A 27,358-nucleotide genomic window follows, 5' to 3' on the forward strand; every position below is an offset into this window, starting at 1 on the left:
ATATAAATATTTAATAGCAGCTATTCATTTCCTCACAAGGTCTGAAGCATAGCAGGATTCACCAAAACCATTTTTTGCATGATTCTCTTGCATATTTCTTTTTCATATTTTCTAAAGGCAGTACATAAAAATATAACTAAAATGAAAACACTACATTTCATAAAGGTATGCCCATTGCCTATTGTTTTTTTCTTTGGAAAATAAATAGTAGTAGGTTAGTGACACAAGTCTTGCGTTTGCTAAAAGAATGGCCTAACAAGCAGTGGAAATTTACGTCAGAGAGAAATATTGCATATTTGCTATCAGTCTGAAGAGGTCTGTTGCCTCTGAGCTGCCATGCTCTTTCTGGTTTGCCTTGAGTTTTGGTGCATGCTTAGTAGTCATCTCCCCTGCTCACTACCTCCTTGCAGGTGGGCCTGAGTAGGATGGTGTGCTCATACTGGGCGGTGTAGCTGCCTTTGATGTCGCAGAGAGGTGGGTATGGGTCTATGATGCCAAGGTCACACAGATTCTTCAACGCCATAAGGTATTTGCTCTCGCCCAGACGGTCCAGCCAGCGGCGGCAGAATGCCAAGGTGCCAAAGTTCTCATTGATCACATTCAGCAAATGTTTAGCCCTTGGTAGCCTGCAGCACAGTGACAACATAGAGTCAAAAGTGACATGACAAACTGGAGGTTGAATGTAAAAGGATATGCAGATGTGATGCTTTATTCACTCGACAGGGGTGGAAGACAAAAATTAAATATGGAGCATTGTAAATAATTTTCAGAATCAATATTTTGAATTTCAGCACGGAAATGAGATAAAAACAGTGACCTTATTGGCACGTGTCCGACATTGAAGTTTTTCATGTAATGTGAGCACTCCATGTCATCGTGGACTGCACCTCTTCCTGTGCTGCCAAATGTCTCAATGGCATACACTTCACCTTCCTGAGAGGAAACAAAAGACATAAAACAGGCTACTTTGTTTTGTTGCTGACAAAAAATGTAGAATTGCCATGAAAGTTTTATTCATACAAAGTCACCGATCTGACTGTATCTATAGCATAAAAGTACATGCAAAGCTGACTAGGTATGATGTTACGGAAACGGGCACAAACACTCCACAGGGAACAGAGAGTACACTTAAGAAAAACCTCAAGTTGTCAGCAGTGAACATATTCCTGTGTAGTCTATTAAGGACAGTAGCATACTTTCTAGAGCAGCCTCTCTGTGAGTTGATTGGTTGGGTTTCATTGGCATTCTACGTCTCTATCAGTGCATGGCTGTTGTTGGATTCCCTGTGGTATTAGCTGATAACATTGCGACACCCTCTCTCGCTGCAACGATAATCAGTCAAAGCCCGAGCAGCCCCGTGGCCCACCCAGCTGCCGCTCCAGCAGTGCACTCTCTGATCACAAAGATGTTAATGGCCCTGTTACACGCGCACGCTTCAGCTAAAAATACAACACACAAAGCTGCCACATCAGCAGCACCCCCACCCCTCACATTCCTGGAACCATCAGGTAAAAAGTTTGATGCAGCAACTTGCCAATTAAATGCTCAGTTCCATCCAAATAGAGTCATGTACTGCAGCTGTGCGACTGCAAAACAGGCATGGATCTAATTGTAGTCTAGGGAAATATAATACAATGCAAAGCCATGTTTCTCCTTGGTGAAACACCAGCCTGGTAATGAACTCTGATTGCCCACGTTTGTGTGCTGTCCCAGTAAAATGAGTGGCTGGACTTTTAACACTTGTTGCTGCTCAGGGTAGGTGGTAAATCCTTTAAAGGTGTAATTAAAATGCTGATCAGGGTGACTAAACTGCTAGAGCAGTCACTTTATTTGACACCACACTGCAATGCTAACCAGCCCTACATTCTTCCAATTACAATTACGAATTTAAAGGGTTTATTATGCAACGCAGTAGGAAAGGTTTAATTTCGGACATTCTGTCTGCAGTCCTGTTTTGCGCTCTTGAAGGCAGTCGTATCATGCGTCTCAGTTTAAGTAACTAGTTAAATTTGACTAGCTCAAATCGTGTACGTTGGATACAAACCTCCATCCTTGTGGCCTCTCCACCTTTAACAATAGGGACTGTCTTCCCTGAGTGTATCCTGTATTGTCCAATGGAGTGGCCATTAAGATTTCTGATTGGCTTCACTATAAAGACAACACCATGCAGACATTTAATAAATAGAAAGCCATACTGAACTGATGCATGAGGAAAAGGTGACAAGTAACCTTATTTTACCTTGATATGTTTTCCCGTCTATCTCCACTTCATAAGACTCCATGACCTCCTGAATGGTCTCGCCAACGTCACACAGACGCACATCTATTCCGGCAAACTGGGATGAAGAGACGGTTACTCTCATATCAGTAAATGACATTACATTCTTCTCTGAACAGATGACCAGGATAGTATTTGCCTGTCGTGTTTGTGATGTGTCTTATTTATAAGCAATGCTAAAATATTTTGTGGTAAAGTACACAATCTTCTGAGTAGTAACCAAGGAACAATAAGGAAGAAATCAGGAAATTACTGCTAACTGCTAATCAGAGACTTATTTATTATAAGAGGTTAACAAGTAAATACTATGTTGACATGTGTGTAGATACGTGTGAATCTGTACTGACCAGTTTTCTGAATTATTACTTTATGAAGGGAGAGCTGTGTTACCCTGATGCCGGTGTTCGTTGCATCTCTCACAGCCTCCAGCAGTCTGTCAAACTTTGGATTGAATGTGACGGTGAAGGCACAGTCTATTATTCGACCTAAAAGACCAAACATCTCGGTTACTGCTCAAGCCGGAATCTTTTGCAGATATATTCAGCATGTATTGAATTTTAACAACAGGAAGTTAATTAACCTATACAAAGAGTTCATTTAAAGCAGTAAGAATTATATTGTAATCATCATTTTGCCAGTTTCATAATGAACGCCAAGTGGGAAAAAGCGCAGCATAACTCCAAAAGCATCTTAAAAATTATTAGTGAGTTCTCACCATTAATATGCGTTCCAAAGTCAATTTTGCAAACGTCGTCGTAGCGCAGTACCGTGGGGTCTCCTGCATTTGGGGTGTAGTGTGCGGCACAGTGGTTGATGGAGCAGCCTGTTGGGAAGGCCAGGCCTGCCTTTAAGCCGTTTTCTTTGATGAGCCGCCTGGAGCAGTCCTCTAGCTTCTCACTGCCACAAAGAGAAAGCAAAGACTGAGACTGCTGTCAGAACAAAGCATCTAGAGGAGGTTGCAGTATTTCCTCCATTTTCCATGATTAAAATAGTTTCTTGTACGATGGCACGATGAAGTGCCAAAACCATATGTGAAATCAGCAAGAAAAACCAAGATTAAAATCCCATAAAAGAGGATCATTATAGTGCATTTCTTACCAGATGTCAATCATGGTCATCTCTGGTTTGATCCAACTCCTGACATAAGAGCGGACCTGTCGGTGAGCCTCAGCTGCCTGTCTGAAATCACTCCACATCTCCTCGTTAGCCCTGTCCAGTGCTCGCTTTTCCTCACTAGTGGTCCGCCACGCTGCAGTGCGCCTGGTGGGAGGCAGAAAGGCAAGCCACAGAGAGGGGGCATTCAATAGTTTCTTAATGTATAAATATTTATTCTACTCAACACTTTTGTTAGTGTGTTTGCAGCTACTTAAACTAAGACTAATATGACAGATTTAATTTGTTTATACCTAAGCAGGAAATTACTACACACTAAACAGTGCACCTCATTATGTTGTCCAGTACAAATAAGTGCAAATAAAAACTAGGCATGTCACACACTAGAAGTCTACTGCTGAGTGTGAGGGACAATGTGGAGGTCACACACCCGTCTTTCGATGGGGGATATTCACACTCCTCTCCCTTTGGAAAGTCTCCGCTGGGATACAGCTCACAAACAGGGACTGAGGGAGGGTCAGTCTGTCCCTTCACTGTGGCCCAGATAGAAGGAAGGAGAAGCAGTGGGAAGCAGCTCAGGAGAGACAAGTAAACATAACTTATCCTCTCTGTTCCTGGCATTGACATTTTAACCAAAGAAACATGCACAGCTTCTGACCTACAGATCTAATTAAGTGAGTCACCATGGAATAAAAGAAAAATACTGAATCTTACTGACAGAAAAATCTGTGGTAACATAAAAGCAATTGTCTTATACAGTGGAATATAATAATATACAATATGTATTTGACTCATGCCACACTGAAACACAGACACCACTTGGCTTTCATTGCATCTGTATGTTAATGTTGAACATGCTGTCATTAATTCTGTCCCACCTGCTCGACATTTAAGGCCCCGCTGTATTTTGCTCCTGTGTCAGTCCTGCATTGTGCAACTCTCATGGCACTAATTAACCAAGTCGTACTGCTTGTGTGCACCTGTTTGTGCACCTGTTTTGTGTACATCTGTGTTTTGTGTACATCTGTAAAAGTAAATATTGTGTCATTGCGTTATGAAGTTTTAATTCAAATGCTAAATTGAATAGATTTAATGGAAACAGCCCAAGTGTGATCCGCTGTGGACTGCAGAGATGCATTTTGCCTCACTAAGAAAAATACAACCAGCTTACATCCTTTCTTCTTTTTCTTCTTTTTCTTCTTTTTTCCAGCTGAGTTCTCTCCCTCATCCCCATCTGTTGGAAGCATCATTAGTTTCAACACAGTTTATAGAGTGAAATATCGACGGGGGCTGGGCACAGCTCCCAAAGAGCTACTGAAAATCAGATATCACATTGCCTGTATGTACAGTTGAATTTCACTCTGCACTTCCAGGGACTTAAAAGTTCAGCAGAATTACCACTGCAGATGAGGATGATGATGTTAGTTACCTTCTTCTCCATCCTCTTTGTCTTCCAGTGTTTGCAGCTCTAACTGTTTTGCCACATCCCCAACACCTCCGGCTTCTCCATCCCCCTCAGCCTCATTTGTCCCTGCTGCAAAGTCACACGCCCTCGTGCATGCATGTGCAGGTGAACACACACGTGTACACCAGCGGTGTGCATGGACAGGCGCACACACACACACACACACACACACACACAGAAACGCACACACATGGAGAGTGAGTGAATTAGTGATTTCAAGAAAGTGCATCCACTACAATCTAAACTTGGCAGGGTCTCTGCATAAATTCTTTCTATAGCTTGGAAGTCAATATCCTCAAGGGCATATGTACCTTGCAGCATTATGACATTTACCCCGTCAAACGGTGCTGTACGGGACACACTTGACTTAGGGCAGGTTTAACAACTCAGGCGGTTTTTATATTTCCACATTATGAGGCAGGAAAGCTGAAATGATCTTCATGTTTTGCTTTTTTGAGTGGTTGCCATCTTATTGCACTAAAACTGTGGATATTCCTATTACATAAATTCATGCCGCTTAGGGGGATTTATAGGATGGAAAAGATTTAATCTGGAGAAAATAAAAATTTTATTCCACCCATATCTTCGAACGACAGCTTTCAATCAGTTCTGGTGTTAAATTTAGGGTTTTTTTTTTTTTTAAAGAGAATGTCCCGTTTCCAGATGAGCAGGCTCAGTTCCAGCAGCAGCCGCTCAGAGTTGGGACAGCTGGACAGGAATATCCCCTGACAGGTTGAAAAGTCTCCTGTCCCGCATGGTTTGATGTTAGTGCTCAATACGGAGTGGCACTGACAGACAAATTAGCGCTATTTTCTCAACGATTCTCGCAACCGCAAAGTGATGCCTCTTACCTAATACAGTGGTTTTATTCCTCTTCTTCTTTCTTCTCTTTTTCTTCACTGATTCTGAGACGTCCGCGTCTTCTCTTTCCTCGGTAAACTCGTCCCCATTGAGAAGTTGAGGGTTTACTTCAGGCTGTGGCTCTAGCTCCGCCATGATCAGCGACTGAGAGATGAAGTGACGCATAAGCTGCTGGGAGCCTCCAGTGGTCAAAGCAGCAAAGTGCGCTGGAGGCGGCTGAGCCAATAATGAGCTACAGGACCATTATCTCTGTGCAACAACTTGACCCCAATAGAGGAAGACGATCCTCCTACCTTCCCCAGAGCTAAAACTTTGATTCATCATCGGATTTTTTTTTAGAAGAAAAAAAATATATTTGGGGACAAACAGTACTAGAACAGCAACATAATCCCAATATATTCTGCGGAGGCAGGATTGCTTGTTCTGACTATAGGTGATATATGTGACCATCATAGTCTGTGAAAGCGGCATAGAATAATCACTTTCCCTCAACACGCAGCCGCTGAGTTTCAGGTTACCTGGCCGTGCGCAGGTAACCTGTAACAGAGCCCCACCCCCCCACCACCCCCAACACTTTGTGTCACTTTCTTGCTGGTGCCCACACTGCCAAACGAGAGACACCTTATCTTTTATTGCGAGGGATGCTTTATTGTTTTTGTCACTGATAGCTCTTCAACTTGATGCCGTGGAATAGCTCATTAATGGTGCGTAACGCGAGAATTTAGAACCCCCGGCGAGGAACGGTGTATCCAAGCAACCAGCCCCGCACAAAGTGGACAGACGTACATTTACAGCCGTGAGAGGAGGATTTTAAAGCACTTCACTGGATTTCTTTTTTTTGAGAGAAGGGGGTTATTTTCTTGCTTGGACATATATATAGGCTACTGCATTTTTCTTCTGAAGTGAGGTTCACCACCTGTGGTTTGTCAGCAGGAATGACTTCTTCCGTGGCTCTGAGAGAATTCAGAACTGGCCCTTTGTATTTCTTTGACCAGGTGCACTGATGATTCACTGCGCTATGCGTAATTTAAAGGAAACCGCAGGACATTAACCATTTATCTCTCTCCAGCCAACAGGACGGAGCCAAATCAAAGGGACAAGAAGCAACATTTTGCTGTTTGCTATGTCACAAGAAGAAACACAACCGGAAGACTCACTAAGGTTATATCCACCTGTTGCTGATAAAAATGTAATTATTGTTTTGTTTCAGATCTCAAACACCCTTTCTCATGTCTCATAGTAATCCAGAGAATGAAGAAGAAGAAGGTAAAAGAGATGAGCTCACTGACGGACTCTCTAATGAAACATGTGAGGATAATAAACCTGATACATCGTCCGCTCTCGGGGCCGCACTCAACATAAAGGAACACGATCCAACGGACGAGTACAAGCGAGCAGCCCCTCACTTACTAAATGAACTGGCTGCGCTACTGTCCCAACACAGGTGGACTGAGAAGGGCTGTGTTCCTCACGGGATTGTAAATGTTCTGAACTATTCCTGGCAGGATCTGACAGCTGGAGCGGTTTGGAAAAGTCCAGACCAGACTGAAAACCAAGAAAAGTCCAAAGGCTCCTTGAGGTTGGACGAAACTAACCGGCCGGTGTCTGCCAGTGACAAGAAGGAAACGAGAAGGAGAAATTCATGTGTTGCTGGAAACGTGGGTCTCTCTGAGAGAAAACCACAATCTAGCTCAAATCCACGCGTGAAAAAACGCAAACAAAACCCCCCAAAAGGTAAAAGAGAAACATTAATGTGTTTTCAGTGTGTGGAATCTAACGTTCACCAAGCAGGAAAACAGTAGTGGAGAATGACTGTATACATATGTATACATACATATGTACATACATCAAATACTTTTAATTTATTTGGAGGATTTGTTTATTATCAGAGCACTGGCCACATATTAGGCTATAGAGATGGGGAGTAAGAATGTAATGACTTGCTTATTTATTGCTAGCCAATGTATTATCAACTCTTTAAACACCAATAATAAACCACTTCTCTGTTCCCTGAACAGCTCATAACTCCATAATGACCAGTTTCTCCATCTCATCCAACAGCTGTAATGATCCAGGTATGACATGGAGCTGCAGCATGTCTTAATGATGGCTGCTGTGCCACTGTTGTCTCACCCGGAGCTCATTTGTCTCCAGGTTGGATCATCCAGACCCAGCCACCCTCCTACAATGAGCCTCAGCAGATCAATTTGTGTCAGTGGGTGGTGAAGCGACTGCAGGTGGCAAGAACTCCTGAGTGCGTTGTTAACCTACACTGCTGAATTTATAACAAATGTATGTGATTGAGGAGTTACATTGCAAAATCTCATTTCTGATTTCTCTGGGGGTGGCAATGTCAGTTGATTGGTCAGTCCATGACTTTGGTCAAAACAAACACTGGATATATGTTTCATTTTGCAATGCAACTCAAAGAGTTTAACTGCAATTCACCTTTTGAGAATTCATTTTATGTGATCTTGACATAGAAAACTGCAAGCAGCTGGACAGACCCAGAGCAAGACCCTCATTCTCCGTCACTATGGAGATGCAAAGGCAAAACCGAAGGACAGGAGAGCACAGAGAAAGGCCAATCCTACTACTTTAGTTAATGGGATTCCCCAGATACCAGAAGTGAAGCAGCAGGATCCAGCACAGCAGAAACTACACTACAGGATCAACGATGGCTCCTCATTCATATAGTATTCTTCCCTCATGTTTATTCATGACTATTTTAATTATAGTGCTTGTCCAAGAAGAAAATGCGGTGTAAGACATAAGGAAAATGTGTCACTTTTTGACCTATGACCCTGCCCTCTCAGCTACCCATCTGGTTGTATGGCAGTATGCCAGAGTCACTCAGGTCTGCCCTGTGGAGGCTTCTACACCAACGTGTTCAGTGACAGCACGTGTCCCACTATCCTGGCAACTATCACAGCATTTGGCCATGGGGCTGTTTCACACCCTCCTAGGTGAGTGCAGTGCTGATATGTAATATCTGAGCAAACCAAAGGGGCAGTTTTAAATAGGACAAACACTTTTCTTATTACAACTATTAGGTTTGTGAAAAGTTGTATCATGTCCTCTATGGCACTGAAAGTTTCTAAAATTACAAAAAATTAAATATGTTCTTATATATAAACTTTTCAGTTCCTCCAGATCTGCCATTGCAGCAGTGTGGGACCAGAATGGTGGTTTCATATGTGACCATTTGGGGAACATAACTAAGGAGTGGCACTGGCAGACCACCAGTACACCGAGGGAGAAGATCATTATACAGGTAAAACAAATGACCTACTGATGAAAATACTGTTTTGAGATTCAAATTTCATCATGGAGGCTGGACTGGTTTGTTTTAGAACAATGTATGACGTTTTCTATTTTTCAATATTGTTTTAAGTAATCTGCATGTGTCCTCCTGTCTCTTGCAGCTGTCAGCTCTGATCTCTGTGAGGCTGCTCAGTGGCACCTCTGCCATGCTCATCTTCAGGTGTAACAACGAAAGTGTTCAACTTCCTCTTTCTGCCCTGTCAGATATTAACCAATCAGAAATGGTGAGATTATTATCTAGTAGACAAAGGTTTGTCTTGATCAAATATATTTATGATAATTTAAGATTAACTGACATCTACTCTGAATCTACTCTGCATTAACAGCCATATTTAAAGAGTGATGGAAGGTTTACCTCTAATGCTGCTCTAGAACTCCTGGTGAGGAAGAGCAAGAGGAACATGACACTAACACCTGTAAGACAATCTGATGTTTGAGTGTTAATGTCATTCTTATGTTGAAGTCTGTTTTTTCTGTTATGTTTCCTTTGCCTTCAAATATAGTGTTGCTATCCACACTTAGGGTAAGGGCTTTGGTTAGGTGTCACGGCGTCAGGGTAAAGTTGGGTCGAAGCATTGCAGAAAATAGCATGAGTTTGATGGGGAAACAAACTTCAACACAATGCCAGTATTAAAGATTGCGACACTAACAACTGAGCACATATTCATTTAATTAGCAGATGTTTTGAATGCCTTTGATTTCTTTTTTGTCCTCTAAAAGTTACGCAGATACCTTATGTTCATGTACAGTGTATCCTATAATCTACCATGTGAGTAATGTTGTATGGCAGGTGTCTGGGTGCTCTCAGAAGGTCCTCCAGATGGTCAGAGCGGTGGAGGGGCTAGAGGAGCTGTCAGCACGGTGGAGAAGAGGAGGTTCAGGTGACAGGGAGCTGAAGAGACTTCAGCAGAGAGTACGAGAAACCCTGGATGACTGGCTGGATTATTATCGTGCAGCCATTGGTATTTACCAGCTCAGAGTCTTTCTAGCTTTTCTGAGATATGTAATTGTGTGCTCACTTGTCCCACCTGGGATCAAACTGTAACCAGTTATGAGTTAATAATGTATTATTATGATAAGAAAATCTGACCCAGTAAGGTTGTTTAAAGTAGATTAAAGAAGCAGAACATAACAGTATCAGCTTGTCTTGCAAACTCAACATTATTCAATATTTCCATCAGGATCTTGTTCACGGTCACTTGTGTCACTCAGCGTTGGTCTGCATTTCTAAGTGACCTCTTCCTCTCCTTCAGGTATCAAGTGTCCTGACACGGAGCGGAAGCCAGATGTCCCACTGAGGACCAGGGTGAGGAGAGAGGTACAGTCAGCTGCTCTGCCCTCTCTGAACCAGCCACATTGGGCAGATGTTAAAACAGTCCAGTCAGAGAATGGCAGCAATGAGCTACAGGAGCTGCAGAGACAACCGTCAGCACCTGCAGAAAGACCTCCTGACTCCTCCATCAGGCTGCCAAGGTCCACACTTCATAAAAGTACACAGGGTCAGGCCGCAGCACCATCACAGAAATGGACTGTTACTTGGTACTTTTACTACTAACTGCTTATTACTTTCACTACAATCTGAATTTTCCCATTAACAAAGTTCTACAGGAGCCAAGTCTTTGATTTCTGTAATAGAGTTTATTGTTTATTGATCAGTTTGAACTGCTAGACTTTGCACAGATCTATACTGCATTATGTAAGAACTAATAAAGGGCCAATTCACCTATTAAACCTGATTGTTGCCAGGACACCTTACAAGCGAGTAAAGGAAGAGCCCTGTGTCACACAGATAGGACCCCTTCAAATTCATGGCAACATCAAACCGGAGTAAGCCGCTTGTTTCACTGACACACACAACAGTTACAATTCAACTCATTTAAATTAATATTTAACATTTACTGTAGTTTGAAGAGATTTATTTACACCAACAGCTTAACTGTCATCCCTCCATCCTGTCAGGTCAGTGGTTATTGCAAAAAGTCCAGAGTCACCGCCTTCCACTGCCAACTGCTGTCCAGCCCCACTGTTGTTCACCCCCTCCATCCCCCTCACAGTGTGTCCTGTGCTGCTGAGATCTGCCCTGCTGAGGGAGGGGGGACGGAGGCGATGCTGCTGCAGCGCTACACTGATGCCAGTGGTGACAGACCTGGAGTATGATGCCTTAGTGATGGGCCAACCTCCACACAGTCAACAGATCCTGGTGGTGTGTGTGACTCTGTTGCACCAACCCAATCAAGCAGTGCCTGACCATGGCACACTGGAGCATCTTTACAGGAGGAGGAACAAGCACAGAACCATGCCCTGCACTCAGGTGTGAATGCTTTCTTACATAACAAAAACATTATAAGCATCTATCTATCTATCTATCTATCTATCTATCTATCTATCTATCTATCTATCTATCTATCTATCTATCTATCTATCTATCTATCTATCTATCTATCTATCTATCTATCTATCTATCTATCTATCAAGATAGATACCCAGCCAAGCCTCTGAAACACAGTGAAACATCACTTGTTTAATGCATCATTGTAGTAGAATATCATTATAATCAGCAAGGACAATAATATACATATTCTTAATGCATATTTTTCAAGTACAACACTGCATTACATAGAGTACACAACAAAAGGTCAGGGAAAGACATAATATAGTCAGCAGGCTATTGCATTTTATACATTTATGGAAGCTCAATGAGAGGTTACTTTTTTATCCAGTGCCAGATGGATGCATTTCGCATGGTGAGGTATGAGATCTCAACAGTGGAATCCGGCTGTGGAGTCCAGAATATACTGCTGCAGCAGCGACACCATGCTGCTCCTGGAATGATCCTGGTCAGTAAACCTCCTGCATGCTCTGCCTAGGGGATGTTTTCATGGTCGCCACTGGGTGGCAGCAGTGGTGCATATATAAAGGAGAGCTGATAGCAGTGGGGGGATGGGCTGGGCGAGGACTGTAGTAAGCCAATGTCCTTCTGTAAGAAACCCAGACATTTATTATAAAACTACTGTAGGCTGACACGCAGTAAGGGATGATGCTTCATAATTACAAAAGGGAGCTCCAAATTCATGACAGCTGCTCCACTGATTTTTGCTGAAAGATAAAAATCCCTCCTTCTGTCCATTAATCAAAAAGAAATCATTAGAATCATCACATGAAATAATGTTCACACTTAAATTAATAAGGCCCAGAGGTTTTACTCAGAAATTAGAGTAGCACTTACAATTGACAGGATGCTGCATATACCCAGTGTTGTTTTCTCTGCCATGAAATAAAATAACCATGCTGTGAAAAGATGGTGCTCATCATCATGTTGCTGCAAACCACTTTTCTGAAATCCAAATAAAATATGCATGGACAATGGCTTCTTAAATATGAGACGGAAAACAACTACAAGGTTCATTATTTTCGCCCATTTTCTAACCCATTTTCTTACTAACATTTCATTTCTAACTCTCCTTGTTAACCCCACAGATGTACATCAGAGGGAAGCTTTTGTTTGTGGGCTACATATGCAGTGACCACAGCTTCTCAGCCAGGGACCTTCAAAAGCAAATCTCCAGAACAAGGAGAGACTATAGATTAGGTCTGGACCTCCCACCAGACTACAAATTCAGGTACTACTGTGAGATACGCAATGTGAATCCAGTTTTCAATCAAATAAATAAATACTAAGGTTTTACAAAGGTGCAAAATATAAATTAAAAAGTGTTTACCACTATGATTCTCTTCATAGTTTTCTGTCATGTAATTGCAGTGACACAGTGAATATTGCAGACAGATGTAAACAACTCACAAGATGCAACACATACACAGAAGAAGCTGATATAATACACTCTGCTTCAGTGGAAAGCCAGAGAAAGGTATGTGGCTCAATCATTATTTTAAGTTTTTTCTAATTTATTGATCTTGATAAATAAGCGAATTAAACTGTAACTGTAAATTCAATCAATTGTAGGCCTATATATTGTGTTATCTTTTTAAAAATCTTTACAAGCTTTGATTATCACCCTCCTTGTGTTATTCATTAACATAGTTTCAAGATATCTGACTGTATTTCCTGATTAATCTTTTCTGTCAGAACAGAAAGAATCGCTGAGGCTTCTTCAAAACAACAGGGGGACTTTCTCATCAGACCAAAAAACAAAAAGACTCCAGTTGTCACACACTGAAGGTGTTCCATGGGATTAAATCTCTTTAAAGTTTCACCTGTGTGGTTCATATTTCCAGTATAGATCAATGCGATCAAACACCTAATTTGCTTACTATGCAGGTTTGCACCACTGATTAGTTTAATCTGTAACACAGATGCACAATGTCTTTCAGCTTTAGACAATAAAGAGCATCCTGGCAACTCTTCTGTGCATTAGGGCAAAAGATCATCAGTGACTGCAGATATTTTAGTATTGTCTGAGTATTGTGTGTATACATAATGATGGTAAATATGTGTATTTATTATTACATGTTGAAGTAAAGTTGAACAGAACAGATTTAAGTTTTTTTTTATATTATCACAGCCTTGCAGATGTTGCCTTTCTGATTGATCAACCAGCTGACAGTAACTCTATGATGAAACCATCACCCACAGATGATGTCTTCTTTTTTCTTTCTCTTTTTTATTTTTACTTCCTCAATTATGGCTCCTGGTTTCTTAGTCACTCCAGTGCTGCTGATATTAGCAGTACTTATGATGTATGTGCGTGGGCCACTATGGAACATTTCTATGAAATGTTGAATCACAGGCTTAATGCGCTTTGGTAGAAACGTTGATCTCATTGAGAGGACACAGCACTTGACCCAATTACTATCAAAACATCCAGACTTTGCTTGACTAATTATACTTTACGATTACCAAACTTTAGTTCTGATTGGTTCTGGCAGTTTGTGGCTTCTGGGGACCCCTAGTGGGCTGTAAACCAAAACGAAGCTGGTTTGTATACATCAGGCAGGCTGCCAGTGCGACTCCGGTGATAGCGAAGTGTGTGCAACAGGATCTAATGTGTCACTCGAACAAAATGCGGATTGTTTGACAGATAAGTTGGTTTGAGTTTGGCTTACAGTGTGTCCGGACATGAAGGATGGTCTGCTTTCGCTGGACTCGTTTGCAATAATTGATAAAAACAAAGGCGAAGTGAGTGAAACCACGATGAAATCAGGTAAGGACCTGACAAGTAGTTTTTCATGACCAAATGTATTAATAATGAGAATATTTCAAATGTGCCAGAAGCAGTTATTTCTTACAGATCCTCATCAACACTGATGCAACAGATAATGTATAGGCCTATACCGTCAGGGGCTAAAGGCTGAAGGTAGTTTGCAGCCCCAGTCTCTGTTCAGGGATTTAAACTTAAAACAGCAAAAGAAATATTTGCATTAACAGATTTAACGCGGACACAGAACAATTAAGGCTGATTTAATATGTGTATCTGTTTGTTTTTCTACAAGTAAGCAAGTACCTTTTAACTATACATATATATTTAACTCTATATGTATGTATGTATGTATGTATGTATTTATCTATATATGTATGTATGTGTATATATATATATATATATATATATATATATATATTTGTTACACCAAAAGTTTGTCTTTGACTTAAAATTGATTTGACTGCTTTTGTGTTCATTGTCAAACTGTGGTGTGCCAAAAAAGGAACTATGTGATTTGCTAAGAGACAAAAAAAAAACAGCATATCTTCCCGTCAGTATGTTACAGATTAGTACACCACACGAGACTGTAGCCAGATGTACATGTTTGCATGAATCCCTTCCAGTCCCTGTGCCCCCTCCTCCACTTCTCTTTCTCCACTCTTCATCTCGCATCTGCTCCTCCTCTTCTTCTGCCTGTTGACATGGGCCATTAGCCGGATTACTGTGCTGCTGTGTGGTATTAGAATCCCCCGGAGTGGTGGTTCAATACTTTATAGCAGTTTTACACTAAGCTGTCACTAGGTTAGGATCAATGCTGGAGAGTGGATTTAAAAAGTGAAACCCCATTAGAACAACATCTGTCATAATGAAAATGCATTCAAGATACCATCTGGACACTTAGAAAATACTTTTTCACTGCGTCAGATTAAAGCCATGATCTTTTTTTTTATGATGTTTCGTATCTGAAGCTGTTTTCTTATATGGCTATGATTCATAGGAGACAAATTTACACAAGATCTCAAGGGTTTACGTTTTGTTTTTCCTTTCCTCAGGGATGCAAAAGCCACCTGTGGCCCCTAAACCAAAGATGGCTCAGCCCCAGATGCCAGGGCTGTCTCCTGCAACTCCCAGAAGAAATGGGCTAATGCTCCCATCTCCGAGCACACCAAGGAGGGTAAAACCTGTACCGGCCCCAAAACCCTGTCTCTCCAAACTCACCACTGCAGCGGAATCTAAACCCCTGGCTTCAAACAGCCTGCAGCAAATGTCTGTAAAAGAAAACCCTCAGACCGTAGGACTACTTAACTCCAAAAATGGAATAAAGCAAGAAAACAGAAAGTTGGATTGGGATTACATTATTCCTGTTTGCTTGTGTAGCCGGGAAAACTGCAAGTGCATCAGGAATGCATCAGCAAACGTAGACAAAATGGGGAGAACACTGAGGAAGAGTAAAACTGACGATACATCTGAAGGTACTGTGGATTACTGTGGTGAGAGAACAGACAATGCTAAGAGCCAGTTGACTAATGCTAATCCTTCACAAAATGTTTCTCTGCGGCTTGCATCCACCAGTACCCACCTCACTAACCATAAATCTCTACATAAACAGCTGGCTGTTGACAAAAATCTGAACACAGATATCAGTGACTCCAGCCCTGTGATGAACTTTAGACCATCTCATCCTCACAGAACATGGAGTGATGAGGCAAATGGTAATGTAATACCTCCGAGTGCACCTGGGCCTGTACCCGAGGAAGATGCTCTTGGCACAGAGCTACTCTCTTGTGTCTCTGAACCCAAGCCTGTCCCAGAAGCCCCTAGGAAGCCCGTCCCTGTACCACGGAAACCCAGGATCGCTGTCCTGGCCCATCAGGAAAAGGTGGAGGAGGAGAAGAAGGAAGGGATTGTAAGCCAGGAAGGGAAGGAAATGAATGCTGTAAAGGTGAAAGTATCATCAGAGGGGAAGGGTAGCTCATCCCTGTCTGTCAGTGTACCTGTTAGTGAAAACAAGCAGCCAATTTTTCTGTCTGCAAGAAAAGCCTGTGCTACACGAGCCCCTCCGCCCCAGAAAAAGCCTTTTCTGTCTGCACCTGAGAAAATGCCAACATCTGCTCCTAAAACATTTGTAAATGATGTGGAAGAGGAAGATCTGGGTTGGGACAACAGTATCTATGAGATGGAGGTATCAGTTGACAAGAAGGCCAGAGAGGTGGAGAAGGGAGGAAGAGATCATCAGGAGCCACTTTACAGCAACCTCACATATTGTGCTCTTTCCAACGGTTTGCTCACTCAGCCGGAGCTCAGCCAACCTCCCAGCATCACCGGGGCAGCAGAGGAAAATAGGGTTGTCAAAGCAGCACCAAAGAAGCCCCAGAGACATTGCGGTCCAATGGCATGGATGCAGAAGAAGGAATTCTCTGAGGAGAAAGAAGAGCTCAAATTAAGAGATAATGAGAAAAGGACAGATACTGTAACCAGGGAGTCTTTGCCTCTAGATGAGAAAACAAACAGAACCCTCTTAACAGATGGGATCACCAGGCCTTCTCGATCAAGCCGAGGCAAACAGAGAGCCAAGTCCTTCTCTGATGCTGACCTCATTCACTCGGAGGCAGAGAGGAGCAACTCTTTCCGGAAACTGCTGGGCTTGAAACTTTCTGTTAAGAAGCTGATGGTTAAAGGAGGCCAGAGCCCAGACATCTCTGCAAATAATAATGAGCAAAGTGTGGACATGAACCAAGATGAAGGTCAGCACATCCCTGTGGATGTTAGAGAACGTAAATTATCCTGCCCACTGGTTGGAGTAGAGCAAAATGTGGATGGAGATGAGTTTGGAATAGAACAGTCTGTTCACTATGAAACCATCTGTCACTATGAGGAGATACCAGACTACATGAATGTGGAGGTGGGAAAGGCAGGGTCATCTCCTCGGGCCTCATTTTCTCAGTCCTGGCGCAGTGAAATGTATAATGAGGGTATTTATGAGGAGCAGGAACCCTATATATCTTCTGGGAAACACACTGGGCATCAGCAGTTCCAGCTACCAACAGCTTATGACAGGTAGATTATGATGTCTGTCACTTCTGCAGCTCTCCTGTTTCTCTTTGTATATCACACATAAGCTATGAGTGTGTCCTATATTAAGTGATTGCCCTTGATTGAAAAGAGCACAGGAAAACATGTGAGGATTCTCAGTAAACAGGCTTCTCATCTGTAAAATATGTTACCATGCATACCATACATAATGACAGAGTGCATATCAATTATTTTAAAAGATCATCAAGAAGTGTGTCACGTTGTGTTTTGTGCTCCAACTTCCTGCCAGGGGAGTTTGGCAACTGTGGTGGCGTGCATGCTAACCAGGCTTTTCGGGTGATGATGGCTTGTAGGTTGACCTACTAAATTATATGACGCATAAAATTCTTTAAATACACTTCATACAATAAGTTATTTTCAGAGTATTTACTAGACAACCTTTGCCCTAAAAGGCAATGTGTTTGTCTGCAGCAGCAGTGTTTGTTTTTATCGGGAGGTGCGATGTAGGTAACAGAATTCTGTTATTATTCTATATTGTATTTTTAGAAAGCAGTGTCTTTCCAGAAACCATGTTCCTCTTATTCTACATAAGACACTGGAACCTCCTCAGTAGTTTTAATCAAACCTACCCTTTATCCAAGAGACCGCCTCTAACAAAACAGCTGACAGTGAGGTCTGTGAACTGAGCAGAGTGGCAACAACACTGCTTCTGGCACAGGACAGTGCTACTGAATTTTCTTAATGTAAGTTTTAAGTGCTCAAACCATGAATTAAAAAAAAAATTAAACATCTGCGTGCAAGATGAGAAATGTTGTCGGGTTAATTGAGCATTAAAAAAGATTTGTTGTGGCATCTGAATTGGTTCTTAATTATCTCAAATGAGCTTTTATTATGCTTATGTTACTTGGGAATGATGTTTGTAATTATTCTTTTATGCTGAAAACACATGTTATGAATGACCGGCCAGAATTAGATTCTCTGCCTCTCACAGCTTTAGTTCCAACTGTGCAGCAATCAGATGTTTAAAATATGTTGTGCAGCTCACAAACTACAATCGTTCTAGTAAACATGCCATAGTATGTAGGACTCTGGCTCTGGCTTATTGAGATTACTGCTTAGTTTTAGCAGTTTTCTTCAGGGCGTTGTTGCACATGTTGTGCTCCCTTGGGGAAACTCTGGCATTTTAGTTATGTAGTTTGTCTTCAGCGTAGTTTCCCTTTAAGATCTTCACATGTGGTGTTTTTTTTTTTTAACTGCAATGTTACCAAAGTGTGAAATGATTAGTGTTTATAGGTCTGTTTACTTCTGTTCAGCTTGGCAGCATTTAACCAAACAGCTGCTATGTCCTGAGATATGCAGCTGGACCAGGGCTAGTGATGTGTGACAGCGTTGATGGCTCTGATTAAATGTGTTTTCTGACTGTGTCTAGTGCTCCCTTTCCTGTGTGCTCTTTTTTTCTGACTCCCACTTGTTCAGAGCAGGAAATGTTCAAATACTGCTGCTTTGGCATACCAGTACTCCTACAGATGATATGCAGATAAAGGTGTTTTTACTTCCCCAATTCTACAAATAACATTTTGTCTTTCTTATGCTTTTTATTTCAATCATGTGCCATGTGAATGACTAAAGGCATGACAGTATGTCCTGCAGCTGTGTGTTCGCAGCACAGCATCTATCTCTTTTCATCCCTGACCTGAACATATTATTGTTTAACAGGAGTTCTGTAAATGAGGAGGTGGCACCCCTGGGTGTCAGCCCCTTGGATGATGACATCGTAGCCAATACCTCAGATGAAGAGGACGAGGATGATGGCAGCTCCATCTCAAGCAAAGGAGACCCTGAGCATCCAGAGGAAAGTGCGGTGAGGAGAGAAGTATCTGTTTAGGTTTTATGACTTTGGTCCCCCTGGTCTGCTCAGACCTGTTTCCTGGAATCGTCTCACAATGTTTGTTCTTTTAACATTTGAAAGATCACAGTGGAACATTTATGTGCTCTACTAAACAGAAAATTCCCCCTTATATATCCAATGTTGTCAGTTTATTAAGTACAGTAAGTAAAAGTTGCTGGATTGATTGAAGCGTCTGATGATTTTGTCCGTGTGTTTCCTCACCTTTCTTAGACAAGAAATGGACAAAAGAAGAGCAAAATTCACCACATCGCCACAGAAATCATGACCTCTGAGAAAGTGTAAGAGTCTTAATTTTAAACTTAACCTAACTTCAGTCTGAACTACAGGTTCACTACAATTCTCACCTAATACTGGTAGTATCCATCCCAGCTTTGCCCAGGTTTTCTGCCTGGACATTTAAGAGAGAAAATATGTCTTGTTTTCTTGGAAGGATGTGACGCTTTGCTTCTTTACTCATCTGTTTTCATTTATTTAACTTCTCATGTCAAACATCATAATCTGCCTGTAATAACTTCATTATTCTCTGTTTTTCTAGGTTTGTCGATGTCCTGAAGCTGCTTCATGTTGTATGTATCTCCACACGTCACCCTTTAATATTAGTTTCTTCACACAAAAGAAAGTCCCATGTTAACTGTGATAAGAACAGAGGCTGCTGTCATTTTGTACCCAACTCTCCCCAGTCTCACCCACACATTTTACTTTCCTCATGTTTTTTTTTTCTGCCTTTCAGTACAGCAGTACAGCAATCTGACAGTAACAGACATCCTTTGTTTTCTTGTGGTGTTTTAAGAAATTCAATCTGTAACAGACCCAAAGCACCAAAATGATTTGAGTATCTGCTTTCTTTGGTGTACTTGTTCAACTTGCGTGATCCTGATCCGACACGTATCGCACTGCTCTCTTCAAATTATTGAGATGAAGACTGAGAGACTATTGAAGCTGGCCAGCTGAAACAGTTTTGATGGAGGGAGGCGCGGTTGTTCAAGTCTGCCTGTTTAGTAGTCGAGACCACAATGTTTCCCTCGAAATGTTTGGGACACATGATAAATCAACTCTCTTTTTAATCTGATAATGTTTAATATTTGTCGAAGCTGTTTTAGAGAGATTACATGACCCTGTGACTGGGCTGTAGTTTGTGCTGTATTGGATTGCACTGCATTAAAACTGATAAGTGTTTCTGTTACTTTGTCTGGCCCATTTATCAGTGAGGCAAAATAACAGAAGCACCTTTCTGTATAACACGCTGCACTTCCACAGCACTAACAAACTGCAGCCTCCAAAATAATCATATAATTGAATCAACACGTCTAAAGTGATGAAAGTTAGACTTCATTAGCTTTAGCTCAGTGTGCCTAATAAACTGGCAACTTAAGTGTAACATCATATTATATATCAAACACAGGACACACACAAAGAGGAACAGACACAAGCTGTATTATGTAAGCAACAAACAGGATGTGGTTATACATATATAGTACAATGGATAAAAAATAGTCATGCCATCGGGTATTGTCATGTGAACTGAAATTTGCAGAGACACAGGGTTACAAAATAAGAAGGTAGTCAGACTGAGTCATAAGTAATGACTGCTCACTGCGGAGAACAGACAGGAAGAGCTTGGGTCTCTGTGGACTGTAGAGGAATGGAGTCCAGTAATGAGCAGCAGTCATGCCGAGAATATGGAGGTGACTTAGTATTTGTTCATCTTCCGTCTCTATCATGCAGCCAGCCACCTTTCCTCCTCTCACCTAGCTGATGAATAATGTTTTGCTGTGTGTTGTTATTTTGTTATTAAAGTGCTGACTTGAACCTTTTTTTTTTTTTTTTTTTTTTTTTTTGTTTAGTGGTGTCACTGTTACTGAAAACCTATTGTCTCCAAAATGTCAACTTCCCACTGACAGAAAGATAGTAACAGCTTTGACTTTTAACTTCATGGAAATGTATTTGTTGATCTAATTGACAAGCTTTTAAAGTCGAAACATTAGAGTCCAAAGAATACACTCAATGTATTGGAGAATAGATATGTAATCTTTCAGTGAAAATTAAGCAAACTGAATATACAAGTTGATTATTCCCACTTCACTCTAAACAGTAATATAACATTACTAAAAAAATATCTACACAGTAATAATTTCTTATCTTGTGACAGATCTGTAAATTTACTAATACTTGCCCATGTGAGCCAACTTCTTCACTGTCAGCTGCTGAATTAGGAGGCTATTTAAATAAAATTATTATTCTGTGTTAACCACAGGAAGGCTTTACTGGGTGCTCACTGTGTAAATGTTTTTTTTTTTTTTTTTTTTTAAATTGTTGCCATAAACCACCTACAAATGTCAATGTCATTAAAAAGAGGAACAGAAATAGCTCTTAGGTGCTTTTGTGCTCATCATCCTCTATGTGCTGGAAATTTGAGGATGTTTAATGCAAGTCTGGATGTTTTTTGTATTTTTGAAGCATTGCTAAGTTTTCCCCATTATTCCTGAGTTCCTGTATTTGACTGTGAGACTTTGATCTATAGGACTTCCGTGAAGTGGTGTCAAGAGCATCTCGTCAGAATGGGAAGCCTGTGATTGAGGAGCATCTTCTCAACCAGATCTTGTACTACCTCCCACAGCTTTACCATCTCAACCAAGACCTGCTCAGAGAGCTGAGGCACAGGGTGGCCAAATGGTAAAACAAAATCATAAGAAGCATATTTAAATTTCTGTGTATTGATTGCCTTACTGACAAAAACACTATACACACACACCTACACATAATGGGCAAAGGTATATGGAAACCCCCCCCTCCAACTAAAAAAAGGTGTTTCAGTGTCTAGTTTATTTCAGCCTACTTCGTTCTGTGTACAGGGATGAGAATGCACAGCTAGCAGACATTTTCCTGAAGAAAGGACCTTATCTGAAGATGTATTCCACATACATCCGTGAGTTTGACAAGAATGTGGCTCTACTGGATGAGCAGAGTAAGAGGAACCCAGCATTTGGCGCTGTTGTACGGGAATTTGAGGTAACACAGCTTGTTCAACCTGTTTCATCAGTCTCAATGGGTGTGTCTTTCAGGTTAATGAGACTTCATTGTTTGTGTGTGTGTGTGTGTGTGTGTGTGTGTGTGTGTGTGTGTGAGTATGTCCATGATTGTTTCTTCCTAAAAATGGCATCATTTTTAAAGCGTATCATTTTTTTTGTCCAAGGCCAGTCCCCGCTGTGCTAATTTGGCTTTGAAGCATTACCTACTGAAGCCTGTTCAGAGGATTCCACAGTATCAGCTGTTGCTTACAGGTACAGTTTCTTCTAAATGGTGCCTTTGACCACTCTCTGACTTCGCATTGTAGGCATCATGCTGCCCTCTAGTGTCCAGAAAAACAAAAATACTTGCTTCTTCAATTCTCGTATAATAAGATTTTTGAAGTGCAGTCCAAATCAGATTTGGTGACATAACACAAGCTTTGACCTAAGTGGGCTTAGTGTTTTATGAGTCGAATGGATCATGGTCGGTCTGTCAGTGCCAAAATGTGAAAAACGTTCCTCACGTCACTCTTGTATAATTGTATTATGTAAGAACCTGCAGACCTTTTTATCCAGGATTTTAATTTCAGATTATGTTTCAGGAATTTACAACACAACAATGGACACTTGTAACCTGGTGTACAAAGCACTTTTCACTTGTTTGCTTCCACTTTTGACCCTGACTTTGAAATGCTTGTGATTTTTTTTTTTCTAGACTATCTGAAAAACCTGTCTGAGGACTCTGTTGATTACAAGGACACACAAGGTAAACCAAGAACCCTTTTTACATCTGTGCACTGTAAACACACTTGGAAATTTATGTATGTAATGTACATCTTTCATTCATACCCATTCTTCCATTCAGCTGCTCTGGCTCTCGTGAAAGAGGTGGCCAATCATGCCAATGACATAATGAAACAAGGGGTGAGAGCCCATCATTACATTATTTTAACATGTTGATGAAATGGTCCACACAGGTTCTTCATGTGCACTTTTTTTTTAAAATTTCAGGATAACTTTCAGAAGTTGATACAGGTGCAGTGCAGTCTGAATGGCCATCATGAAATCGTCCAACCTGGGCGGGTAAAGCATGTTGCTTTGCTGTTTTTTGTTTTTGTAAATTGCGCTTGTAAATGTACGATCATTAGACAGCCTTACTTCAAGGACCAGTTTATAAAGTTCAAAATAAACTCAGTCAAGCTGGTTCCAACTATAGATATTATCATACAAGTATATGCAAATTTTGAATCCACAAAACTGCTACCATAGTGAAGTCTCATAATATAATAATTAGGATGTGGAGAAAATCATATTAGCAGAACTAAAGTACAGTTAGATGTTAATTATTATCAACCAAATGGTTCGTTGCCTTTAGGACTTATAATATAGTGCTATATTTTAGTACCAATGTTAAAGTTTTTTGAGTCAGAAAATAGCCATGTTTCTCACTAAAGAAATGCTTAAAAAGCAAAACTACATGTCATGCCATTTTTGTGCTCCAGATATTCTTGAAAGAAGGTGTCCTGATGAAGTTGTCCAGGAAAGTCATGCAGCCCAGAATGTTCTTCCTGGTATAGTACACATCTTCCTTTTCTTATATTGTGTTTTTGTAACTTTATCAGTGTTTAACACTTTCTCACCTTCAAAATGTGTTTTGAAACCAAAAATAACTTTAACTCATTTTCCCTAGTACCTATAGATAGCCCATTGGAAAAAAGCAAAATGGACAGAAAAGATAGTGTAAAAATATTTCTTTTTGATATCTCCTTCAGTTTAACGACGTATTACTCTATGCCACTCCTGTTCAGTCAGGCCAGTACAAGCTCAACAACATGCTGTCTCTGGCTGGGATGAAGGTGACAACTTATTTCCTTGCACATTTCATCTTTTTACATGCATACATATTGCAAGATCAAGTATACCTTCCATCATTGCTGAAAATAATTACAGGTTAGCAAACCAAGTCAAGAGGCCTACCAGAACGAGCTGAACATTGAGAGTGTGGAGCGCTCCTTCATTCTCTATGCCAGGTAATCATCAGAAAAAAAAATTCCTGTGTTTTTCCTTATAGTGCAAGGGTCTGTGACTGCTGTGCAGGTGTATAGTCTCACTTTATTTTCTCTTCCTGCAGTTCAGACACAGAGCGAGATGAATGGCTCGAGGCCATTTCCACAGCGATCAGGGACTACACCAAGAAGAAAATCAGCTTTATATCTGGCAAGCCTCCAGAAGCGGTACAGTCACCTCACCATATACTTTTCCTGTTCGCAAAGAGTGAGCCTATGTTATGGTGATCAAACTAAAAAGTGCAATCTTTTATGTATGTAGGAGTTCTGAATGGTAAGTCCTGTGTTTTTTTTTATGTATGTCCAGGTAGGAGTAAGAGCAGATGATGATGGTGCTCCTTTAGGATCCAAAGCCCCTATATGGATTCCTGACCCACGGACAACCATGTGTATGATCTGTACCTGTGAGTTCACACTAACATGGAGGCGACACCACTGCCGTGCATGTGGAAAGGTGAGATGACAGATTTGTAAGAAATAGTCTCTTGCTTCTGATAGAAGTGTAAACTAAGTCTAAAATTAAATTAAAATCAGGTGACAAAATGATCACTGAGGGAACAAGATAGTATCACATGAATTTTGGAGTGAAATCACAGTAGCACTCCAGGAAGTTACTGGTTCTGGCACAGAAATAGTTTGGCACATAATCCATCATAAATTGGCAAATTGTTGTGTTTTCAATAACCCGTGCTGGTGATAGTCTAATATTTACCATAAAGGCATGTAGTGGTACCAATCTTCTCATCTAACATTTGGCAAGACAGTGAATGACAGTTTTCCTCCCAAAAAGTATTCCTTTCCAAGTGTGACATATTACAATTTCAGTTTTGAAAAAAAAAAAAAAAGCGTATATTTTATGCTTTATCATCCCATCAGGTGGTGTGTCAGGCCTGTTCCTCCAACAAATACTGTCTTGAATACCTAAAGATGCAGTTGGCACGAGTATGTGACCAGTGTTTCTCTGTTCTGCAGCAGAAAAGTAAGAGCAGCTTTTTTCTAATAGTTTACAATGTGACAATGCACTGTTAACCTTATATTTTTACTCTGTCAGGCTAAACATTACTGTGGATTAGAATAAAATACCTTCTCTTTTCTGCATCTTCTGTGTGTCACACCTGCATGTTGCCTTTTTCCGTTCATCAGATGAAATAGCACTATCAACAGCTGTTTCTTCTGGAAACAGAACTGCCTTTCCTTTCAACAGGAAGTACAAGAAGATCCCTGCGGCCCTCAAAGAGGTGAGTGATGCTTGTCTTGATCAGGTTTCACTGCTGTTTACAAAGTCCAGATTTAGATCAGTTGGATTTTACCTGTTTCAGGTGTCAGCGAATACAGACACCTCCTCCATGAGTGGCTATATGCAAAGGTCAAAGGGCAGTAAGAAGCACTGGAAGAGGCTGTGGTTTGTGATTAAGGACAAGGTCTTGTACACATACGCTGCAAGTGAGGTAAGGTCCCCTATGTCTCATTGAAAGCCCAGTGCCATGATAGTTAATAGGCTGATATGAATTCATGTCCATCTGACACCTGTCTTGATTGGTTTGTCATGCAGGATGTTGCAGCATTGGAGAGTCAACCCCTTCTAGGATTTGTGTTGAAAGCAGATTCATCTCAGAAATTACAGTTTAAGCTCTACCACAAAAATACACTTTACTACATTTTTAAAGCTGATGACGATCAAACAGCCCAGAGGTACAGTATTAAGAGGGATTATTGAATATCATGACAGCAATATTAATACTAATAGTTATCTTTGTTTTTTTTTTTTCTTTTTAAACAGATGGACTAACTCATTCAAAGAAGCAACAGTGCTTTAATACCTGTTGGTGTGTGAAATTGTTCAACATTTTTGCCTTTGCCTGAAAAAGTTTACCTCAGTGCTCTCTGAAATCTGCAAAAAACATCTAGAGACACCATCATTAGCTGGCTTGAAATGAACCCAATTATTTTGTTTTTATCAGATTTACTGAAGTTACATTTTACATTGTTTTAGAGCACTCCTGTGGAGGTAGCAATTTCCCATATTATCTTTGTATGTTGACATGAACTTGTAGTTATTTTAGACTTACACATAGATTTTGTCACATCACTTTGTCTAGTAACCTGTATGACATCCATTGCACAGGTTTGGTTAAAAAAGTCCAGAGATTATTAATGAATACTGCCATAATTTTTTTTTCACATTTACTAGGTAATTTTCAGAGGTCAAAATCATGTATATGTTTTTTTAGTTATAGGAATAATGACTTGTTTCACACTTATAGTCAATTTATGAATGTGGCTGTAGAACACATTACACACATGTGGTGTTTTTATTAACGTAGTCTTAATGTGTATCGGGAAATATTCACTGTTTCCACATAGCATATATCTTGCACTTCAATCACTCAAATGGCTGTACATTTATTATATACATACATATTCTCTGTAAATACAGATGACTGTAAATTAAATGTTTTTAAATGTCCATGAATCTCATTCATACTGCTTGGATCATTTTATTGTAATTATCTTTTTTTCTTGTCAAGTGTACAAAAATGAATGTTGTAATAGTCTGCAAAAGAGGAAATAACTACTTACATACTCATGTCACTGTAACCTGATTGGATAGTAATGACTAGCTTTAAATCACATGCTTTTCAGTGTAAAATTGTGATGACTATTACAGAAAACAAGTACATTTATAACTCGAGCCATGAGTAGCCACTGAAGAGAAGTGCGTTGATGTGGCACAATTTGCTATATTGTCAATTTTACTTCAAGGTCATCTTAATTCATATTGCTGATAAAACCTTTTTCATTAAAGAAAAATGTTACTTGAGGTCTGTAAGACGTTATTTAATCATTAACAATAAAACCAGTAACTTACAGTAACTAAGCCCTTTACAAAATGCATCTTAATGTGGAGTTATGTGGCCTGCTCTTTTGTCAGTTTAAAATATGTTTTATAACAGTCCTAAGAAAATTATTGTGACACTACTTCTACATGAGCACATCAGCATAGTGGATGTGCCATATGACTATCAGGCTTTGTCACAACCATTGGACCTAATGTAGAATTTTTGAGGTTTCGTTCAAGTGGTTAATTAAAATTGCTCAGGTTTAGACTATTAGCTGCGTGGTCTCCTGGGCTTGCCACTGAAAC

At 40.6% G+C, this 27,358-nt stretch overlaps 3 protein-coding genes across 8 annotated transcripts; 2 read left to right on the top strand and 1 right to left on the bottom strand.

Annotated features, from left to right (window-relative positions):
* Positions 1–122: 122 nt before the first annotated feature.
* Positions 123–5,878, bottom strand: LOC113133032 (methionine aminopeptidase 2-like). Of its 2 annotated transcripts, XM_026311546.1 has the most exons (11): positions 5,708–5,878; positions 4,821–4,925; positions 4,563–4,625; positions 3,822–3,924; positions 3,377–3,538; positions 2,994–3,175; positions 2,669–2,763; positions 2,240–2,336; positions 2,045–2,148; positions 818–933; positions 123–626 (listed from the first exon to the last, which is right to left on the bottom strand). In XM_026311546.1, the coding sequence occupies exons 1-11, from the start codon at positions 5,850–5,852 to the stop codon at positions 374–376; spliced, it is 1,425 nt and encodes a 474-aa protein (XP_026167331.1). In that variant the 5' UTR covers positions 5,853–5,878; the 3' UTR covers positions 123–373. The 2 variants fall into 2 exon arrangements, with proteins under 2 accessions (XP_026167331.1, XP_026167330.1); XM_026311545.1 differs by lacking the exon at positions 4,563–4,625 and having other exon boundaries at positions 5,708–5,856.
* Positions 5,879–6,376: 498 nt separating this feature from the next.
* Positions 6,377–13,291, top strand: LOC113133176 (uncharacterized protein C3orf20-like). 5 transcript variants are annotated; one of them, XM_026311793.1, is made up of 17 exons: positions 6,377–6,712; positions 6,787–6,878; positions 6,958–7,451; positions 7,736–7,792; positions 7,872–8,009; positions 8,201–8,683; positions 8,862–8,991; positions 9,143–9,265; positions 9,368–9,457; positions 9,832–10,003; positions 10,295–10,580; positions 10,788–10,868; positions 11,001–11,352; positions 11,762–11,878; positions 12,519–12,661; positions 12,802–12,907; positions 13,131–13,291. In XM_026311793.1, exons 6-17 carry the CDS (start codon positions 8,550–8,552, stop codon positions 13,233–13,235), a joined length of 1,839 nt encoding a protein of 612 aa, XP_026167578.1. In that variant the 5' UTR covers positions 6,377–6,712; positions 6,787–6,878; positions 6,958–7,451; positions 7,736–7,792; positions 7,872–8,009; positions 8,201–8,549; the 3' UTR covers positions 13,236–13,291. The 5 variants fall into 5 exon arrangements, with proteins under 5 accessions (XP_026167578.1, XP_026167577.1, XP_026167579.1 ...); XM_026311792.1 differs by having other exon boundaries at positions 7,872–7,971; XM_026311794.1 differs by having other exon boundaries at positions 7,779–7,792; positions 7,872–7,971.
* Positions 13,292–13,826: 535 nt separating this feature from the next.
* Positions 13,827–26,680, top strand: LOC113132616 (FYVE, RhoGEF and PH domain-containing protein 6-like). The gene is made up of 21 exons (XM_026310871.2): positions 13,827–14,200; positions 15,250–17,254; positions 18,947–19,091; positions 19,350–19,417; positions 19,675–19,705; positions 21,661–21,812; positions 21,992–22,148; positions 22,333–22,420; positions 22,863–22,913; positions 23,013–23,071; positions 23,159–23,230; positions 23,650–23,718; positions 23,920–24,003; positions 24,098–24,177; positions 24,279–24,381; positions 24,521–24,667; positions 25,090–25,192; positions 25,357–25,451; positions 25,533–25,661; positions 25,766–25,905; positions 25,994–26,680. The coding sequence occupies exons 1-21, from the start codon at positions 14,116–14,118 to the stop codon at positions 26,028–26,030; spliced, it is 3,900 nt and encodes a 1,299-aa protein (XP_026166656.1). The 5' UTR covers positions 13,827–14,115; the 3' UTR covers positions 26,031–26,680.
* Positions 26,681–27,358: the final 678 nt, after the last annotated feature.

Source organism: Mastacembelus armatus, chromosome 6 (genome assembly GCF_900324485.2).
Source record: "Mastacembelus armatus chromosome 6, fMasArm1.2, whole genome shotgun sequence".
Lineage (NCBI taxonomy): Eukaryota > Metazoa > Chordata > Actinopteri > Synbranchiformes > Mastacembelidae > Mastacembelus > Mastacembelus armatus.

Coding starts and splice junctions, on each gene's coding strand:
- LOC113133176 (XM_026311793.1), top strand. CDS start 8,550: ATGGCAGTATGCCAGAGTCACTCAGGTCTGCCCTGTGGAGGCTTCTAC. Junction 10,869..11,000: donor CATGGCAACATCAAACCGGA/GTAAGCCGCTTG, acceptor CCATCCTGTCAG/GTCAGTGGTTATTGCAAAAA. Junction 11,353..11,761: donor GAACCATGCCCTGCACTCAG/GTGTGAATGCTT, acceptor TTTTTTATCCAG/TGCCAGATGGATGCATTTCG.
- LOC113133032 (XM_026311546.1), bottom strand. CDS start 5,852: ATGGCGGAGCTAGAGCCACAGCCTGAAGTAAACCCTCAACTTCTCAAT. Junction 2,764..2,993: donor CTTTGGAACGCATATTAATG/GTGAGAACTCAC, acceptor TTGGTCTTTTAG/GTCGAATAATAGACTGTGCC. Junction 934..2,044: donor GAGAGGCCACAAGGATGGAG/GTTTGTATCCAA, acceptor GTTTCCTCTCAG/GAAGGTGAAGTGTATGCCAT.
- LOC113132616 (XM_026310871.2), top strand. CDS start 14,116: ATGAAGGATGGTCTGCTTTCGCTGGACTCGTTTGCAATAATTGATAAA. Junction 21,813..21,991: donor AGGCACAGGGTGGCCAAATG/GTAAAACAAAAT, acceptor TTCTGTGTACAG/GGATGAGAATGCACAGCTAG. Junction 22,421..22,862: donor GTATCAGCTGTTGCTTACAG/GTACAGTTTCTT, acceptor TTTTTTTTCTAG/ACTATCTGAAAAACCTGTCT.